The 21,752-nt window shown below is 39.8% G+C and overlaps 1 protein-coding gene across 3 annotated transcripts in view; it reads left to right on the forward strand.

Annotated features, from left to right (window-relative positions):
* The window catches only part of FTO (FTO alpha-ketoglutarate dependent dioxygenase), a 441,881-nt gene that overhangs the window by 227,235 nt on the left and 192,894 nt on the right, over positions 1 to 21,752 (forward strand). For 2 of the 3 annotated variants that reach the window (XM_073225698.1, XM_037001457.2), the window contains exons 6-7: positions 1,085 to 1,228; positions 8,346 to 8,465. The exons of the other annotated variant lie outside the window; for it this stretch is intronic. In XM_073225698.1, coding sequence (XP_073081799.1) covers positions 1,085 to 1,228; positions 8,346 to 8,465 — 264 coding nt within the window. The remainder of the gene's footprint in view (positions 1 to 1,084; positions 1,229 to 8,345; positions 8,466 to 21,752) is intronic. 3 annotated transcript variants of the gene reach the window in all.

Here is a 21,752-nt window from a genome sequence, read left to right on the forward strand (position 1 = left end):
TATTAGTCAAGCTTCTGTTTTTGGCACAGTAGCTTTGTTTTTCTCATGCTTGTTCCGTGTCACCTTGTATAAAATGGCAGTAACTGTTAAAATAATTTTTGTACCAGGGGATTAAGCTTAAGGTTCTTTCTAAGGGATCAGTTTAAATTATAAATATTAAAATGTGGATGCTTTAGGGACTCATTTCCCTCACTGGGTCTAAATAATATTTATAGCTTCCTTTCTGTCATTCTAGGAAATCATGTCAGTACCAAGACAAATGGGTGCCCACTACATCTGCATCCTTTTCTTTTCTGACATAGATCATTCAAAGAAGGAGTTTGTCCATTTAACCTCTGTTTTGCTCCCATATACCCAGAGAGAGAGATGAACTAGTTATCTGTGCCCTTGCTGATACCCCCATGCTAAGTGATGCCTTCGACATGCCTTGAGGGCATGAGCCACATTTCCACTATTTGAAGAATCTATTCTGCCAAGGATAGCAACTGCTTAATGTATGGTTTTTGCAGAAAAAGAAAATGAGTTCTTTGCCCTGTGTTTATAGCTTCAGTTTATTTTTCTGCCAGTACTGTTCCATTTTGTGTGCTGTCGAACCAGTTCTACAGTCTGGTTCCTTTTCTTTCTCAGTGCTAGATTTGGGGCAGTTGGGACAAAATCAGTATCCTTGACTTTGTGGTTAAGTTAATCCACAGTGTGGATTAGTTATGCATTCAGTAGCTATTTATGAGGTTTCTTTTACATTTAGGATTCAATTTTAAATGCTGTAGTATATGTAGAAAAGAATACATATATAAATAAATAGTATATATATGGCCTTCGCCTCAGGGAGCCTACTTGTTTAGTTAGAGAGACTTGGCCTGCTTGATGAAAGAAAACCAGCAAGATGAGCCACCCAGGTGTGGCCAAACTGACAGCACAGAGCGCAGTGAGCAAGCAACTTGTACTTCTTAAGGAGTGGAGGCTGAGTTTGTAAGGGTGACAGGTGAATGTACAGGAAGGGGACAAATGTGAACACCTCCAGGAAGAGAGGCATGGTAAACCTGGATTTTGTTTATAATCTTGATTGCTGGTTCTGTCTCTGCAGTGCTCGACAGGAACCTTGGATTATATCTTGCAGCGCTGCCAGTTGGCTCTGCAGAATGTCCGTGATGAGGTGGGCAATGGTGATATTTCTTTGAAATCATTGGATCCTGCAGTTTTGAAACAAGGAGAAGATATCCACAATGAGGTGAGGACTTTCAAGAATTGTAAAGGATCTGAGATTCCCTCTTACTTGCAAGATAATGAATTAATCTGCTGCAATATGGGTATAAGACATGAGACTCCTAGGTCAGAGATAAGGAGAGTTTATTATTTAAAACATTAGCAATAGTCAGAGTACCAGGATTTTTGTGCCTGTTCTCCAAGCCTGTTTCTACAGGGCAGTGCAAAGTGGGCCAGGTAATCTGTGAACATGGAGAGTTTGCATTATGGGAGATGAACCTGAGCTAAAGGAACCTGCATTTTTATAATGGGTAGTAAGCATGTCTGTTTCTTGCTCCAAATCAAGACATTGTCTTTGTCCTCCAAGTCTGTCAGCAATCCTGCCCTTTGTTCCAGAAGGAGAAACTATATCCTTCAAGGCTATTCACGATACAAAATATCCTTACAAAGAGTGTCTGAGACAAAGGACAGTCAGTACTTTGCTCAGAAGACATGCAGAAACATGAGAACTATGATAGTCTCCCAACAAAGACTGATGGGGATTGAGGGGGTCCCTAGAAGTAAGTGGCAATGCCTTGTATTTTATTTTTGAAACTAGTTGCAGCTCTGTAGTCTGTGAGACCAACAGGTCTGCATCCCATGAGTCAGTGTTTCACAAACCTTGCTGTTCTCTTTAATACTCTTACAGTTTTTGCTTTATCTTTGGATTATATCTATTGTTATCTATTTAATACTTTAAAAAGTCAACTCAATTTTTTTACAAATAAATTTTTTAAAAGGAAGCTTTATATTACCACTTTAAGTGGAAAATCAGTATCATTAGACAGAAGAAAAAGTAACCAGAAAAATCTAGCTGGTGAAAACAGAGCAGTATCATTACATTCCAGCCGATGCTCTTGCTGGGAATAGGCTAAAGTCTCCATTCTTCCTGTGAGGAAGAGAGATTAGTGCACAACTTCAAAACATTTTCTAAAAGACACTGAAATCTACACTTAAAATGGGTTGATTTTATGGTCAGTAAATTATACCTAGAAAACAAAAATCCAAAAACATTAGAAGGGAAAAAGAGATTACCAAGTGGTAGAGAATTGTCAAACATTATCACCACTCTGAGACTCTCTCTTTGCTATAATCAGAAGAATTTGATGGAGAATTTAGAATACAAAATGTTGTCGTTCATCCTTTCAATACATAATCACTGACTATGTGCCTGGTGCTCTTCTGTGTGCTTTAAGATGTACTGGTAAATAATGTAGACATTCTGTTGCAGGGAGATGACAGTAAGTAATGCATAATACATTGGTTAACTATATAGTATGTTAAAAGTTGGCAAGTGCTACAAAAAAAGAAACAATGAAACAGACACCCAAATAGAGCAGAGTTAATGGAGATTGAGATAACTAGAGATCATCCCACTGAGAAGATGTGCTTTGAGCAGAGGCCTGAAGGAGATGGAGGGGTGACTCATGTGAATATCTGGGAAGCAGTGTTCCGGGCAGAGGGAAAAGCTACGGCAAGTACTGGAGGTGGGAGGCTGCTTGGTGTTCATGGACTAGTTAAGGGACAGTGTGATCTGAGTGGTACCAGTGAGGTTGTACGTTACAGGAGATATGGTCACAAAGTAGGGAACTGGGGAGCAGCAGATTGTATCAGTCCTTGGTGGTGTTTGTAAGGTCAAGGACTTCCCTTTTTACTTTGAGGGAAATGGAGAGCCATTGATTGGGGTTTTCAGCATAGGGGAAACAATGTCTACTTCTAGAATGTCATATAATATCTTCAAAAAGACCCTTAATATCTTAATGAGCAGCCCCATACTTTGTGAAACATAGCAGTAATCTCCAGAACAAAAGGCAAAGATATTCTGCCTTTCAGGGAAATAATAACCACTTCTAATGCTAAACTGCACTCAGGACTGACTTTCAGTCCTTCGTTGTGCCTGGCAAATGTCCCATTTTCTCTCCTGTTGGTCCTTGCTGGAGGTGTTGCTGATACCTAGAACTTCAAGAAAGAAAAAAAAAAAGCATTTATAGGCCTGGTGTCCTCACTGAATTAGACTTGGGAGCAAAATTATGTCTTTCTCCATATTTGTAGGAAAGAAATTCTCATCTGGGAATGAGTTGCTTCCTTCTCTAAAATCCTTGCAGTTTTAGGAGTCAGGCTGGCAGAATGGGGATTCTCTCTAACGTGCATGTGGGCTGTGTTTCCCCTCTGTCCTTTCTGGTCTTCTGTGGCTGACTGTGATGTCTCGTTTTCATCAATGGGCAGGGGAACTCTGTGAAATCACACTGTTTATCTAACAGTAGAATGTTGTCATCTGAACCCATCTGCTTCAGAAAGTGACTGGCTGTTTGTGACATGTGTATGTTAGTAGCTAAGTGGGGCAGAGGTGTATCAGCAACTAAAGTAGAATGGAGGGAGAGAGAGAGAGAGATCTTGAATCTAAAGAGTGAGTGTGCTAGTCTTCTACATCCCTCCCAATCTTTGATTCTTCAAGGTCATCTCCTACTGTAAGAATTAATTCTGTATGTCAGGGTACATTGTCTGAAATTGTGTTTTTTTTTGCCATAAAAGTTGGCCTGGGATCAAGCATTTGCATGCTCACTCTCTACTGTGTGCTTTTGTTAAACAAGAGCATGAATGTCCATATTAGTTACCCCGGGTTCTTACTGTTCGCTTTCCTCTTTCTTAAAGGCCATGTGCCTTTGCTGGACTAATTATAGGATGAAGCCCTGGGTTTTATGTGCTGCAGGCTTTTAGGCTGTGTGCATTTAGAAGTGGTTTGTTTTCCTTGTCTTAGATGGCTTCTAACTAAGCAATTTGGGAACTCTGGGGATTGGAACTGAGTATACTGTAAGATATTTTTTCCCCAATTTAAGATGCTTGGAATAATTTTTTGTTCGATTATAAGCAGAATCTTCCTCTGTGTTATTAAACAGTCTGTTTTTGACTCATAGAGGGAACAAACTGTTGGTTATCAGAGTGGGCGCAGGTGAAATAGTGAAAGAGAGATGTTCAAAGTTCCAGTTGTAAAATAAATAAGTCGTGGGGATATAATGTACAGCATGGGGAATATAGTCAATAGTATTGTATTAGTGTTGTATGGTGACAGACAGGAGCTAGACTTATCCTGCAGATCATTTCATAATGTATAAGAATATCAAATCACTATGATATACACCTGAAATGAATAGGATATTGTACATCAGTTATACTTAAAAAAAAAAAATTCCCTTGCTGAGAAAAGTAGTTGTTTACCTGCTTAAAAATAGTAAAATTTGGGATTCATTCTCTTCACCAAGTGGATTTCCTCTGATGGCATTGTTTGGTTCTATTTCTGTACTGATCAGACCTGCATCTCCTTTACTATGAGCTCCAATGAAAAGGCCTTCATTGGGTAGCTCTTTGTAGATTGGACTTGAGCGTCTCTCCCTGGTCTCATGTCTTTCTCACTGAAATAATTTATACTGGTTATTACAGTGAGATGTTAACCCCAGTGGGCGTATTCACACATCTCACGTGAGACCAAGTCAAGAGCCCAAACTAACTTGGTAGGAGAAAAGCAGGTGACAGTTGTCTACCTGTAAGAGTGATAGGGTTGATTCACAACTATTTGGTGATGTAGTGGCTCATAAGTAATGATCGTGAGTGGTGCTGCCCAGTGCCTACTTACCCAGTGACTGATGTTCATGTAGGTGGGTGGATTCTGTTTCTTCTTTCCCTTTAGACTTATTCTAGACATTTCTAGGAGAAAAGTTTTTCTTAATTGGTCTCCTTTTTGACTATTCCATGGAGTAGGTGGGTATAGGTTGGTTAAGAGGATTATAGAGATGGTTTTCTGGGTCATAGCTATGACACTAGCACTGTTATGAACTTATTTTCATTTTTCTCTAATGATTCAGAAGATCCTCCAAAATCTCGCAGGGCCTCTAGGCTATCAGTGTGCCTTCTGATACCTGTGGGCATTACTTACCTTTGTCTTATAACTGCTCAGAAGATTAAACAATAGTGCATTTCTGTTAAGGGTATAGCCAAAGTCTGGGAGTTGAGTTTACAAGCGTCATGAACTCACAGAGAACCTTGAGGGAGCGCCTGGCTGTTGTCCCCGTGCCACTCACATCTTCAAGGATCCGTGTCACCTGTAGAGTGTTCGTTGGCCTCAAGTTAGCTGCTGCCCTCCTGATGGTTTATCTGATGTGGTAGTTCTGAGCCTCCCAGAGGGACCACACCCTGGAGAATGGGATGAAGACCCTCCTCCTATCATGGGTGGAACTTTATCAGTCAGTCAGTATGGCTGGACTTCTATTTTTCTTTTTTTTTAATCCCTGAAGTAATAAGGCTTTGATTCTATTCTGAGTCCTGACCCTTTCTTTGGTGTTTATGCAGAGTCTACCCTGCAGGCTTTTCTTTCTCATCTCCAGAGTTTGGGAAGGAAATAATTTTTTAAAAAAAGGTTTTTTTTGGTAACAAACTCTGAATCAAACAGCAGGAAAAATTTTTTGCTTCCTTAATTAATTTTAAGAAAGGAGCCAACTGCTTCTCTTGGCAATGGGAGAACTGGTGAGGCTGGCATTTGATTAAAACCCTGTATTTTTTTTTGCCCAGAGCATTGAAATGAGAAAGTCAGGTTATGGAGTTGAATAAAACGCATTCTAGTGGGTTTGGTGCCCACAAAGACTGTATCTCATGGGCCACACTTAAGCTCATGAATAATACTGGGTTAGGTGGAAGTCCTCAGTATTGAACTTTTCTAACCCCTCAGTGGGAGGGGTGTGGGTGTAAACTGATGACAAGGATATTAAAACATTTCCTGGTGAGAAAATATCGTAAGATAGCAAGATCCTTCAGAACAGTAAGTTCTAGGCCTTGTGGTCTTGCTCAGTTTGTGTTCTTAGCATCTAGCAAGTACCTGGCATTTAGTAGGCTCTTCATCATTAACCCACTTAGTCCTCACCTCAAACCTATGTTGATATGTAATTATCCTTATTTTATAGGTGGCATTAGTCATTTAGTAGTGGAGCCCAGTTTTGAACTGACTCCAGAGCCCTTATTCTTAATCATGACACTGTTCTGTCTCAAAAGATAGTCGTTAGCTGGGCATCTGAGGAGAAAATGAAGTCATTGTTTATTAAAATGGACAGGGCTTTTCTTTGCTTTTTTGTCTGATCACAAAGTTTCCATGTATATCCCTCTCCTTGCTTCTGAGTTTTAATTTACTGAAAGCCAGACTCCAGAGTACTCTGATAGGTCAAAAGAACTAATTACATATGATAATCTATTTTATTTCCTGCAATACTGTTTTACCCTCAGCAATGTAAATTGCCACCCCAAAGTTAAGAAAAGCTTATAAAATCTTTTCTGCTTTCCGTAACATAGGGCTTGCTGCTTTGTTGACAGGCTGTCTGTAGTGTGAGCAAATTTCATGTGAAATCTATTAAAAAGAACTCCTTTTTTCCTGTAATAAATAATGTTAAACCTGTATCTTCAGAGCAGTTGAACTACACTTTATTTATTCTTCTTTCAAAGCAGTCAGATTTACTTCTGTTAACCACTGTCTCTCTTAACACCACAGATAAGGTTTAGCAACTATTGTTTTAATGTTGTCTACATTCCTTTTTTTCTTTTTTGTTTAAACAGCTTTGACTGAAATCAGTTCTACATATCAAACATTTAGTTAATGTAAACTAAAACCCTTTCATATGACTTGGTGTTCTCAGGTTAGTTATTTGAGTCATTTTTACTATTGTTAAATCTTCACAAGTTGCTTTTGTAAGGCTCATGAAAGTTCAATATAGATAAATAAAAAAAATTCTTTGTGGTAACAGGTGAAGATTATAATAGTTCTGTGTCTGTATCTAGAACATGTTTACTGTAGTGAAGCCAGACCCAAAATTAAGCTGTGAAAACTCTGTTTCTTTAGAGGGCAAAGGTAAAAAGAGTTCTGGGATGGATAGAGTTGTACTTTGATGGTAAAATTTGTTTGTTCAATGAAGATGAGTGATAGAAGACTTGGAAAATAGATAGGAAACAAATTCCTACCCTTCCAAATTTTACTCAGCCACACACACACACACAGATACAGAGACACACATAGATTATTTCAAATGCAAGGGACAGAAAACTCAATCTGAATTGGTTTAAATAAAAAGGCCTTCAGGAATAGCTTGATCAAGAATCAGCTGCTATCACCAGGACCTGATTTTTAACTTTATTTGGCTGGTTCCTGTTGGTAGCAAAATGGTTGTAGAATCCTTTTCTTGAGTCTTCTTATAGTCTCAAGACTTACTCTGATTGAACATATGCCTATATGCAATTGTGTGACTAGAGAAATGTGGGCTGATAGGCTTAGCATTGGGTTGCACATTCTACCCTTTCAGACTGCATAGACTGAAACTGGGGAAGAGGATGGGTTTCCAAAGGAATAGTGGGATTTTGCTACAGTAGAAGGAGGAATGCTAAGGAGGCAAATAATAGAAGCTTACCATAGTAGATTCATAGGAAGGAAAATAAATTACTAGTGTCTTTGCTTTCTTTACATCTGTTAGCATTTGCCCTGAGTTGCAAAGCAACAATTACAGTGGCTCTGTAGGTTTAATGTATGCCTCCATAATTAATGTTATGTTGTTTAGTTATATGGGCTGAGATTATCACCAGCTCCTCCTGGGTCATGAGTAAATTGCTTACTTATTTTAAATCTAAGAAACTTAAGATTGGTATCTCCTAATATGGTTCTGTGTTTTGCTCTAAATTCTAGCCTTTAGTGAAGATGTTTAATAAAACCATATTTTGATTATATCTTTTCCATCATACTGAGTGTATGCAGGCTGCAGTGTACTTCAGGATTTCAGTATTTGTTGTTGATTATAGTTTCCTCATGTCTGACTAATAAATGTGATTGAAAACCCCTCCCCAGCCTGAGCAGATTTGTCTTACTAAGCAGACCTCAGCTTTAAAACTACTCATTTTTTTGTGGCTTTGCAAAAATGCTCTGGAGACTCCAGATTATACTGGTTAGGCTGAACTTTTCTCACCTTTTGTCACCCTATGGCTATAAAGCTACCAGAGGAGGTGAGTAACAGAGTTACTGTCCTCGTTTGTCCATCACAAGGGCATTGTAACTGTTGCCTTTCCTTTGTGGTCCACAGGTGGAGTTTGAGTGGCTGAGACAGTTTTGGTTTCAAGGCAACCGATACAAAAAGTGCACTGACTGGTGGTGTCAACCTATGACTCAACTGGAAGAGCTGTGGAAGAGGATGGAGGGTGTGGTAAGCACATGAGAGCCAGGGTGCTGTTTTCTGGGATGCTGTGCTCTATAAATCCTCTGCTGCTTTGTTGCATAGGCAAATGCATTTGCTTGTTCTCAATTCTTGAATTAGGTTCCCCTTGGTAGGGTAATGGGAAGAGCCAGGATTTTGTCAGAACAACTTGAGTTCAGTTTGGTAAACATCGATGGAATATTTCCTGTATATATGGAAGGCACTGTGCTAGACAGATGCTAGGGAGTGCCAATGAGGAGAGAGCAATACAACAATAATACCTAAAATTCAGTTGTGTTTTCAAATGTGCCAGGCACTGTCGGGAAGGTTTTCCCTGTATTAACTTTTAAAACTCTTACAACAGTCCTATGAGGTGTAGGACCTGTTAGGAGTCTTAATTTATAGACATGGAAGCTAAGGTTTAGGGAAATAAAGTGTCTCGCCCAAGGTCACAGAGTAAGTGACAGAGCAGGAGTGAAACCCAGGCGGTCTGGCTCTAAAGCTTGTGCTCGCAACCACTACATTCAGTTTAACAAGGAAAGAAACCTGAATATAGCCAGGTGCTGCAATACCTCAAATGAAATCCCATAATAGAGATTAAAAAAATAAAAGTTCCAGTCTGGAGGAAGGGAGTATGAAATTCAGACTACAGTGCTGGGACAAGTGAAGCTGGAGATGTGGCTCTTGGGGGCTTTGGATGGCGAGGAGCAGGGTCAGTTAGGGCCTTTGGAGAGGAACGTTAGGCTCCAGGAACTGTACAAACAAGTTTAGAGGTCAGGAGGTGCAGTGTGATTGAACAAGGAATTCAGCGGATATGGTAGGAAATGTAGCTGGAAGGCAAGCTGAGGCCAATTGGAGGTCTTGAATTAAGTCCTAATTTAAGTAACAGTGATAAATAGCAAACACTTACATGTTACTATTAAGTACCAGACATTATTCTAAATGTTTTATATATAACTTATTTAACTTTTATGACAATGCCATAAAGTAGGTATTATTTTTCTCCATTTTGCAAACGAGACTGAAGCACAAAATGTTTACATAACTTCCTCAAGGTCATAGAGCTAGTAAATAGGGGAACTGGGATTTGAACTCAAGAAGGTCACTCCCTTCACTACCTTACCGTTCTGCCTCCAAACAGTTGAATTTGTAATGTAGTGGAAAGTGATAAAGCCTGCTAAATCACCACACAGTACCGCGTGGCTTAGCTAGTACCAGGACAGAGCTGGTACCATGTGGTTTACCTAGTACCATGACAGAGCTGGTACCACGTGGCTTAGCTAGTACAATGACAGAGTTGGTACCATGTGGCTAGCTAGTACAACGACAGAGCTAGTATCACATGGTTTAGCTAGTACCACAACAGAACTAGTACCACGTGACACATGGTTCACCTAGTGCCATGACACAGACCATACTGTCCTGGATACAACAAGCTAATCTGCACATATAGGTGGTACTGCTCATTAAAATTTCAGTCACATCCCTGAAGTGCCTGCTTTCCAGACATCTCCTCACGTCATTAAGTCATGCCTTTTCAGGGTTATATTACCTGGGGAAGGATGTTACCTTCCTTCTTTTAGTGTAGTAATAGTATCACAAAGATGGGTTCCACCAAAGACCTGAATGAGTGCAGAGCTGAGCATTGTAACACTGCATTGAAGGTATGGAAAGCCCGTGCCTAAATCATCTCCCTCATGCTAGTCCTAAAGTTAGCCTGTGTAGGGTATTCTCTATTTTTATGTGATGTGCACATAAAGGCAGCTTCAGTTTCATGAAATTTTTTTTCACTTGTAATTCTGGTTTGGGCCCCTTACATAGGACTTAGAACCTCTTTACTTGCTACATCTTGACTCAGATATCAGGTTGACTTCCAGCTGGCAATTTGACAATTCTGTGAATTAGAGTTGGTAACAAATAAAATAATTCATTCATTTTGCAAAAAGAAAAAAATTGAGTTGCTTTTGTTCAACAGTTTTTGTTCTTTTCAAGTGAAATCTTTGGTGTTGTGAGCTTACTGGTGATATTCATTATGAATTCTTTTAAGAGATTTAGTCATAATTTATTTGGTGACGCCGGCCTATTAGTTAGATGGAGTATCTTCTATTTACCTTATAACTCTTATGTAAAAAATACTAAAAAGAAGAGCATTTTTGGGAATTCTCCAGGGTGAGTTTCCTTGCGGTTCTTATGGCATTTTTGTGTTCAGAGAGAAATCAATGGCTTCAGTGTCTCTCCTCAGCAAGCCTCAGGGTGATCATTATCAGCAGACTGAAGGTTTGGGCCAAGATAAAAGGGATGGTACTTCTAAATTAAATGTAAGCATTGCTTCAAGCCTCTTTAACTGACTTTCAGCAAATTCATCATACTTTATTTTTGCCCTTGGAAGAGACAGAAGAGAATAATCATTGGAAAAGTGCATGGTTCTGCGGCTCTGTTAGTGCAGGGCCATCTGGTATTTGTGTACTTGGGGTGGAACTGGCGCTGGCTGATTAAATTCCTACCTGGTACTGGCCCACCTCAGATTTTTCCAGTTGCAAGCAGTAGGGGGCAATGTTGAGCTACAAGTTTGAGGCCCCAAGATCCTAGCCTTTCAGGAAAATGCATACAAATGCACCATTAACTGTCAAGAATTATTCCTGTTGCTTCAAGTTAGCTGTAATCTCCAAGATACTATAACACAGGAAATCGGTTGTGGGTTAACAAATTCAACAGCAATTTAACATAAAAAGTGCAGCGTTTGGTTGCACATTTGGATTCTATAGAATAAACGGCATTGCTGAATGAACTCACGTTGCTTGCAGGGAATCTCTTATTCAAAAGTATGCTCCTTTTAGGCAAATATTTTTTATTTATGTTTTTCTTGGATTGTGAAATCATGTGTAGATTTCACAAGCACTGTAGAAAGGCTTCTCTAATTAATGTAGTTGTGTGTTCTCTTTTGGTGAGATCTCTTTTGGTGAGAAAATAAAACGAAAAACCTCAGGCAATATGTACATCACTTTCCACCTTCGGCTTATGAGGAAAGCAACCTTTGGCAGCCCTTGTACCAGAGAAGAGACCCGCACGGTGGTTTCTCTCTGTCTCGTGGTCCTTTTCACTCTGTAGTTGGAAGCTCTAGTCTCACGGAGGACATAGAAGAAGAATGGAAAATGGGCTTTGAAATCACATTTATTCCATTAATAGTAATTGCTTCACACGCCACAACCAGTCCTGTATTTCAAAAAATTTAGTCAGCTGCCTCTAGAACTCCTAGCCTCTACTTCCCATTCCCTGTTCCAGCGGGCACCATTTTTTATCGCACTGTTTATTCTTGCCATTAATCTCCCCAAGGATAGTTTTACTCTGTGCTTGCTCTTTTGATGTAAATGTTAGACCTTATATTTGAATGACATTCTGATAAAATATCACATTTTTCCTGAATATTGCCTTATGCATTTTTGAGCCATTAATAAGCTCAAAGCAACATCACCCTTTCTTATGACCCAGGAATTTTGCCCAGCCTTTCCTCTCATCTTGGCCCCTTTTTCAGGATGATACTATAACACTACAACACTGTTCAAATATTTGTATTTTATTTTATGTTTTTAAACCAGCCCACCACCCCACATCCAAGATTAGTGTATTATGAGGAGACTCTTCAGGATAAGAGAGAGTTACCATTTGAAAGAAGCTGCACAAGCTTTGCTTTCTGGGTAAAAGAGAAATATGAAAAGCTGAAATCTCCTGTGAGGTGAGGAAGTCTTGCTGTAGCCAGAGATTCAATGGATAGGCCATTTGTCTCTCAGGGTCTGGTATCGCGCTTTGCAAAACTGACATTTATTTTACCTATAAAAATGTTTTAACACTATCAAATTCACAGTGATATAGAAAAGAATGCTAGGTGTGATGTCCTCTAAATTGATGACATTTATTCATTTTTCTTTTGACCTTAAAAAAAGAAAGGTCATTTGGTATAATCCAATAGAAATATTCTAGAATAATTTCCAGAATAAACATTTTCAGAAGTACTGATAATTTATATACTGGAGAGGAATTTATTTATGCTTTTTCCTCTTGGAAGAGTAGATCATCTTGAATTTTTTTGAATTGCATTTCCTGTCCTGACAGTTTCTCATGCTGCTGTAGCACTGCATTTATATGGCAGTTGGCCTTAATAACCTTTATTGACTTTAGTGCATAGGAGCCAAGACTGGATTATTTTAATGTGTCCGTTTTGAAACAGTGTAGAACACAACATATAATTATGTTACATAAGCTATAGGCTACGTTTAATTCTACCCATTTATGTTAAATTTTGGCACAGAAGAGCAGAGAGATGTGGAAAATGAGTAGGTGTTTTATTTACTACTGTTACCAGTTTCTTGTTAAAGTTTTAAGAGAGAAATGTACTTAAGAATGTAAAGGTTGTCCTTTACAAGTTAGTTATAATAGCTTAATTTCAAGATGAGTCATGTCTTTTTCCTTGTCATTTTTGGCCTACTTAAATCCACTGGGAAAGCTCACACCACGAGCCTGACCATTGCTGTCGGGTTACCCAGTCGTAGGGAATGATTGAGCTGACGAGCAGTTTGTTTGTTTTTGGGGAGATTAATGAAGCTAGCATCATGGGGTTTTAGATTAAATTCTTTGTAACTGAATAGAGGAACAAGGCTGCTTTTTCATATAATACAGGCAATATATACTGAGTATACTAGCATTTGCTATCAGTTTAATTAGCTAAGTTCTTTTGAGGCTTTCTTCTATGATTTAAGATTTTCTTGGATGTGAGGAGGAAAGTACAAATACCAATTAATTATAAATATAAATATTAATATTAATCCCTATTAATGGTGAGGTAATTCACCAACCTATATATGTGTATATGTGTATATATATATATTTTTTTATTTATATATCTTTTACCTTTAGTGTTAATGTATATCCTATATTTGTTAACATAATCCTGTCTTCTGTATTTCAGAGTTAGCATTTCTGATATAGGAACAGAGTATATTATATAGTAATTTGAGATCTGGTGTGAGATGTCTGGTGATTTTAAATGAAAATTTAAGCTCCCCTCCCCCTTCTTTGACTGGTACAGTGCTGAGTGGCTCAGGATAAGCAGAGATTGGAGACAGGTAGATAGTCACAAGCATCAAGTAATTCAAATTATGTATATAGCACTGAGTTTGGGGACCTGTATGTTTAGGTTTAAAAATTTGGAAAAAGAAAAGTCACTTTTCAGCTTCAGTGGCTTAAAATCTGTGGTTCACATTTTTATTATCTTAAATGTGTTCGCCAAAGGTTGGTTCTTTCCATTCTCCTCTCTGCCCACCCACCTGCTCCAACTCCCCACAGCTGTATTGTTCTATTAAGATTAAAACATATAGGAGGGGGGAGGAATTGTACATGTAATGTAGCAATGAATTTCTAACAGGCTTTGATTTCTTTGATTGCTTTCTGGATTTCTCTCAGATTTTTCCAATTTTTCCCCTAGTTGCTGCAGACTCAGTAATGAATTTTTTAAAAAAAAGCATTTGTGTCCCGTCTTTTTGGGAAAAATGTCTAATTCCAAGAGAATTCAGGCTTAAGCCTTAGAAACAGAATGCGCATTGAAAGCACAAAAGGACTATGTTTATGATTCTCTTTGAAGTGTTTTTGCAACTGGATAAGGAAAATTTTAGAAACCGTCTGATAGTGTTCAGGGTAAATACTTAAACCCCTTTAGAGAATTTCACACACAGATACTGTGCAGCAGAAAAAAGGGATACTTATGTTTCTTAAAGCTGCTACAGCCTACAGCTTTGTACTTAAAGACAGAGGTGTTGAATAGAATTCTACTGAGGATACATCCAGTGACAATATCTCCAGGAACATCAGAGCAAACCAGTGGGTAGGACTTTCTGTTTTTAACCCTTACATGGACTACGTGAGAGTTGAGCTTTATTGGTACCAAGTACTAGGATGTGCTTGTTACATCCCAGGAATGTTAAGAGGATGGTTCCGGTGCCTCTGCTCTGCACACAATAGGAACAAGGCTAAAAATGCTGAAGATGGTGAGACAAAGTGACAGGAGCTAGGAAATGCCAAGTGAAAGCCTTGCTATGTTTCTTAACTCTTGTTAGTCTATAGAGGGAAATTGGAATAAACAGACACGGCTTCTATTTTAGCCTTCATTTCATAGGCTTCAGCTTAATTTTGGTAGCCTTTGTTGAACACACACACACACACACACACACACACACACACACACACACACACACTCTTCACACACATTGTAATATTTAAACAAAAAAATGAATTCTGTTGTTTTAAATAATTTTAACTACCCTGGAATTCAGATTGATGTAAAGGTGTGAAGATCCTGCTGACTTTTCCCTGGGGTGCTATCATAGTCTTGGCTGCTGCTGGAATTTATTTTAGATTCCTTTGACTAGCAGACCATCATAACATTTCAGATGTGAATTCAGAAACCCTGGTGCCAGATTGGAGTATCCGTCATTTCCATTTTTCAGCATAAAAAGATACAGCAAAAAAAAAAAAAAAAGTATACTTTATGTTCTCTAGTTTTTTGGGGAGTTGTTGGGTCGGAAGCAGGGCATCCAGTTCAGCTCTGATCTGTCATTTACCTTTTTTTTTTTTAATAGAGTAAATACCTCAGAAGTATTCTAGAAGAATCTCTGTCTAGACAAATGAAGTTATGTTAAAAAACAAATTGGTAGACCAACATTTTTGAAAGGGAAGCAAGATTTCCAAAGGATTGTATGTCAGTTGTTGGGAACAGTTCAAGATGTTAGGATTTTTTCCCAAGTTGGTTAAAGAATGGTCCCTAAAACTGTTATATCTTCTAAAGAAAATTGTTATGCTGATCAGATGAGAAAGTTTGTAAACTACAAACTATTAGACACATGCAAGGCGTCACCAATAGTGATTTGAGCCGGAAGTGCAGACAGTCCTCACCTTAGGAACCCTTACTCAGAGGTCATTTGACGACTCCGTCTTAGTGACAGCATCCCTTCCTTTTCCCACTTCCCTTCCTCTTGGACTGGGGTCAGTCTTGGAGCTAAAAGGACTCACAGTGACTTGGAGCTCAGTGCTACTCTGGTAATGTTTCTATCCACTGTGGCTAAATTCTCTGGGAAGCTGGGCTGGGAATCTTTCCGTATTTTGAAAAAATGTCTCTATGGAGAAATTTGCTTCAAATGCCAAAACCTGACTTACCAGAGAGCTCTGGAGACACATTAAACCTGTGCTCCTGTGCATTAAGGGTAACATAACCATCATCTCTCTCTCTCTTCTCGTTGACATCTGCAAAAGAATGACGTTTTTTTAAAACCAAAGGAAACTTGATATGTTGCCTTTTCAGTATTCCTGAAAGTATCTCTGATCCTTTATAGATGATTATTTTTAACACCATCTCTTCCCTTACACTTTAATTATGATTGGCTTTTTTGTATTTTTCTCTACATGATCTCAGCCCATCTGGAACCACCTGTGACAATCTCATTTAATTTGTCCTTGCTGTGCAAAAAAATCTCAGATAATCTCCAACTTGTTTCTGATTGATTGACAAAATTAGCCTCCAGATGAAAATCTGAAGTATACGGAAATAATTCAAAATGAATTTCCAGTGTTTGAGACATACCTGCTTTGGTTGTAAAGACTTGGAACAGGTGGTAGCTTAATAGTGTATATCCCTCTTATTTAAATATTACTAATTTAAATGAATAATCATGAAATACCCAGAATTATGCAACAGATCTTCTTTTGTAAATGTTGGGGGGATTAAGAGGGTTTGTATTTTATTTAATGTATTAAACTTTTCATGCAGTTAACAGTGTATTCTTTCATGGATGGAAGTGGTGGGATATGCCAGTGCCTGTAACAAATTAATATTTTCTTGGTCCTGGGGCCTTAAATCTTGGGGACCTAAACAGTACTTGGGAAAGGCAGGTCCTATTAGCCGTCTAGGAATCAGAATCTCAAATTTAACATATCCAAAACCAAACTCCTGATTCCATGATTATTCAGGCTTTTCACCCAGTCTTGTACAGTTCAGTGATTTGTACCATCCAGCTGCCCAGCCTAAAACCTCAAGAGTTCTCTTAAATTTATCTCTTGATTTATCAGTGAATCCACTTAGCTCTATTTTCAAAATATATGCATGGTCTGACTGTGCTTCCCTACCCCCTCTTCTGCCACCTTGGTAAGAACCGCCATTGTAGAGATAGCCTCCTTACTTCTGCCATCCTCCATCCACCCTTGTTGGAATTTTCCTTTAAAACGTTACTCAGGGTATTTCATTCCCCTGCCCTAAATTCACCTGCACATTCAGAAATCCAGCTTCCTTGCAGTGGGCCTAGTGCCCTACAGGGATCTGTCCGCCCCTACCCCATTCCCCAGTGTTATTTCTCTCTCCTCCTCCATCAGCTGTCCTGTTGTCTTAAAACATGCCCAGCTTCTCCTGCCTCACAGGGTCTTTGCCTTTGCTGCTGCTTCTGTCTGAAAGTCTTCCCTCTGGTATTTGCCTTGACTCAGTCCCTTACTTCATTCAGATCTCTGTGCTCCTGTCCCAGAGAGAGTTAGTTTCTCTGACTGAGCTGCCTCTCGCTGTAGAGTGTGCCTTGCCCTACTTACTTTGGTTCCTGGTGTACTTCGCCACCTGCCAAGATACTGTGTACAGTTGACCCTTGAACAACATAGGTTGGTTACTGCACCAAACAGTCAAAATCTGCTGTAACTTCCCCAAAACTTAACTACTAATAGCTTACTGTTGACCAGAAACCTTACTGATAACATAGTTGATGAGCACCTATTTTGTATATGAATTATACACTGTATTCTTACGATAAAGTAAGCTAGGGAAAAGGACATGTTTTTTCAAATTGTCACACATCTCCAACATTTTTTCCAGTATATTTATTGAAAAAAAGTCCATGAATAAGTGGGCCCCCGAAGTTCAAACCCATGTTGTTCAAGGGTCAATTGTATTTGCTTAATGTCTGCCTCTATCTAATATAATCTCCATGAGGAGAGGAACTGTTTTATTCACTGTTGTTTCCCCAGGACCTCGAACAGTGTCTGGTATATAGTGGGTACTTGACTCTTACTTGTCAAAGAAATTAATCAATGTGAGGTCAGAGTTCCTGTCCTGCCATTTCCTCACACCCATGTTAAATAGCATTGAATAATTCTTTAAACTCTGCATTTTCCTAAAATGTTAGGTCCGGCTTAACAGGAATATTTTTGGATTAGTTTTAGTTTTAACAAACATCTCCCTCCCCCAAAATACTGCAAAACACCTTGAACATTAAAAAAAATATATCAAGAGCCCCAGAGGATGCACGACAACGTCCTGTTTTATGCCTTCAGCATTTACGCTGAGAGAATTGAGCAGTCACCAGCAAATAACTTAGGTAAATAGGAAATAACTTTTTTTTAATGAGAAGCACAAACAGGTTACTAGTTTCCCTGAGTGAGCAGTGCTGCTAAACCTTAGAATCATGGTATTTTGTTCTCTTTCTTGGCATCCTTCATATTTTAGATTTTCCTGTTATTGAAAAACTTCACAGAGTAAAACTGCCATAAAATTGAGTTCTGCAACAAAACCCGCACTTTTTATTACTAATTTCCAAAGTTTCATAGTGAAGACAGCATGTACTGGACAGGTTTTGGACACAAAACTAGGGAAATCCCTGAGGAGTAAACTGACTTCCGCTAGACAGGCTGAAAACTGATTAAAATATTTATCATCCTTTGGGTATGCAATAGCTTTTGATGATGGAAGGCATATTACTATTCATTTTTGCTGCCTGTCTACACTTCAGACAGATCCCAGGAAAGGAGGTTCAGATGACCAGTTTTTCCTCACCAGGAGTTCTTGAGACCCAGTACAGCTTGGAACCAAGAAATGCCTTGTGATGTGATGGAGCTTTTCCTCTGGGGGCTGGCGCTGGGGGAATACAAACTAGGAGAGAACTTTTGGACCGGAAAGCTTTACAGGAATACTACTTTCTCACAGGAAGTCTTTTGCTAGAACAAAGGGAAAAGTTTGGTTGTAATTTTATCAGCAGCAGAACCTCTGTTGCTATCTGAGTCCATGAGGCAGACTTGGCTCCGTGGGGGGCTGTGGGGGGATCTAAGCCTTACAGAGGGTTTTGGTGTGAATGCCTCGGGGGCTGAAGGTGCCTCTGTCCTTCCTGCTCCTCTCCGGTGTTTGTTTAGAAGGAGAGCAGGTGTATTTGCTGGCGGTGCCCAGGTCTTCTGCCTGTTTGTTCTGGAGGGATCCATCTCTCTTGCATCTCAAGACACAGTGTCCCCGTAGCCAGGTGTAAGTAGTACAGGGTAGCTGACTGGGGTTCTCAGGATCTGTATTTAATTATTTTTTTCCTTTAATGGGAGAAAGAACCTGGCATAATTAGTTTAGTTAATTAAGTAGTGTCATTTTCTGTCTAGATTGGAATAGCCTTGATCACAATTTTGGGGGCAAATAGCAGAAGGAAATTGACCTTTTTATTGAGTGGTCTGTAAAACCTAGAAATTGAATAGCATATTCTCATAAAAAAAGGCAATGTGTTAAGACACTTAGTTCCTATCTTTTAAATCTGAAAAATTGGAATACCCCCCTTTTGCATTTTAATGTGTTTTATTCCATGCTGAGGTATTTTTATGAATGGTACCTTAAAACTGGGGCAGTAATTATTAATGCAACCTGTTTTAATAGAGTGATGTCAGAAAAGAAATGCCTTTCCTTCAAACTTCATCATTCATCTGCTCCACTTTGTGCAGGAAAGTTGAGGTTATCCAAAAGGGCAAGACTTATGTCTTGCAGGTTGATAAGTCACAAGGCAGTGATTAATTCAGAGGAAGAAAAATCAAAGGGGAAAAGTAGATTCTGACATAGGCCTTTGGGAATACAAAAGATTAGGATAGATGAAGATGGGTGGAGGAGGTTCAAAGATGGCCAAAGCAGAGGCATCCTAGTGGGGGTGGACACAGGATCTGCTTGCACACTTGATTAGATGGGATGGAATGTGGTTTGTGTGAATCTAATAGTGAGAGATAAGATTAAGATCATTAGCCAGGATCTTCTTTTTCTAATGCATTTCTTTGCAGAGGGTAGTGCTTTCACCCCTTAATGACTGGCTTCCTCTCAAAGTCATGGAAAGCAGAGTGCTAAACATGTGCCGCTGAAAGTGATTTTATCCTGCATTTGCAAAGGTCTTTTACTTGGGAAGCAAATCAAAGTGGTATTATTTGCACTAATCTCAACACCTATCTGCATCCTCAATACAGCAAACAACCATAAATGAGTTGAAGGTATTTGCCTAATGAAGGCCTTTTTTTTTTTCTTGTAAATTGAGTACCAGCCTAATAATTTGGGAATTTGGTCAGAGGCAGGTCCTCCCATGTGTGGACCACTTAGGATTCTCTTCCTTGTTTAGGAGCCTGAGGTGTGTTTCATTTTATTTCTTTGATAATTGGAATTGTGGTGTAGAGGAAATGACATCTCTACTGCCTCTTACAGAGATGACAACTTTGAGGACTTAAATACTTGCATAAAAGTATTTTGAAATACAGCCAAAGTGTCATTCATGAGTTATTTGATTTGGTTGAGGATAGCGGGTGTGGTAATCTGTTATTTCCACTGCTGCACTGGAGTGATTTCTTTCCCACGCGGACCTCCCCATTCCTTGGCTAATAGCTCCACACTGGTGAGAGTGCTCCATGCTGGCCTGTGTTTGCCAGTGCACTTTGGTATGTCAGTCACACCACTTGAAAGATCAAGTAAATGTTTGGAATGTAAATGGTGGTGGTGTGTTCTGGTCTCTCCCACCTTTATATATAGATTTCTGCTAGACTCACTTTTTTATCTCAATGTGATGTTATTATTTTATAGTGACTGGTTTTATTACTTCTAAGGCACAATGTGTTCATTCTTGAGTGATTAATAACTCTGTTAGTTTGTTTCTCAAACTTGGGCTTCTGTGAGATTGCCTGTATTTTGATTCTGTTCAGGAGTCTAAGTGCTTGAGTTAATTTAGAGGCCACCGTTCTCCTTATATATTAATGAGATGGAGAAATGATGTTACGGGGTTGCTGTTTCATAGAGGACCATAGGAGAGTTGTACCTGGGGAATGTTTCCCTACAGAACAAGTGGGCTTTGTGCTTTTAAAAATACCTTCTCCGAAGTAGGAGCAAAGATGGCGTGAGAGTAGTGCAGTGGAAATCTCCTCCCAAAACCATATATATTTTTGAAAATACAACAAATACAACTATGCCTAAAAGAGAGACCAGAAGATACAGTACAACAGCCAGGGTACATCTACATCTGGAACTCAGCATCTCACAAAGGGGGTAAGATACAAGCCGCAGCCTGGCAGGATGCAAGCACTCCCCCAACCCCAGCTCACCAGTGGGAGGAAAGGAGTCGGAGCTGTGAGGGACTGGAAGCCCAGGACTGCTAAATAACCAGCCCTAATAATTCACACAGGGAGTGCAGACACATATTGCATGGTGTGCTGGATATTAGGGAAATGGAAAAGTAAAATCTGCGAGTGAGTCCCCTGCAGCTAGCTCCCCTGGGCAAAAGAAAAGTGCCTTTTGAAAGTCTTAAAGGGACAGGGGCTTCACAGCTGGATGGAATTGTCCCGGCACACTCAGCCCAGCAGGCTGGGAAATATGAGGAGCTTCGGGCGCCCAAACCCCTGGGAGGCTGCCATCCATTCCCCCTCCGGTGCAGCCTGACAACAGTGGCGGAGCAACCTGAGAGCAGCCGTGCTCACAGCAGACACCCAGAATCTCCTCCCAGCACACAGCTGCCAGGACCAGACCCAGGGGCTGCTGCCAGTGCACGGCTGCCTGGTGCAGGCAGAGGAAGCCAGGACAGGGTGTGAAGGGGTGCTGTTCTCACAGGAGAACACACCCGGCATGCCTGCCACTCCCCGCAGGGCTCTGGGCTACCCTGAGAGCTGCACCCGGTGTGTGGGTAACCAATACAGGCAGCGGAGAGGGGCAGGGCGAGCAGCAAGCAGCAACGGACTTTGTTCTCCCAGATGACACACGCACCACCTCCTATGACTACCTCTGTCACCATGAAAAGGCAGAAGAATTTGGTCCAGTCCAGAATTACCCAGACAACCCCCGAGAGAGGGCCTGGGGAGACAGATATAACCAATCTTCCTGAAAAAGAATTCAAAATAAAGGTCATAACCATGCTGATGGACCTGCAGAGAAATAATGCAAGAGCTAAAGGATCAAGTTATGAGGGAGAATTCAGAAATAAAGCAATCTCTGGAAGGACTTAAGAGCAG

The sequence above is a fragment of the Manis javanica genome, chromosome 17, assembly GCF_040802235.1.
Source record: "Manis javanica isolate MJ-LG chromosome 17, MJ_LKY, whole genome shotgun sequence".
Classification (NCBI taxonomy): domain Eukaryota; kingdom Metazoa; phylum Chordata; class Mammalia; order Pholidota; family Manidae; genus Manis; species Manis javanica.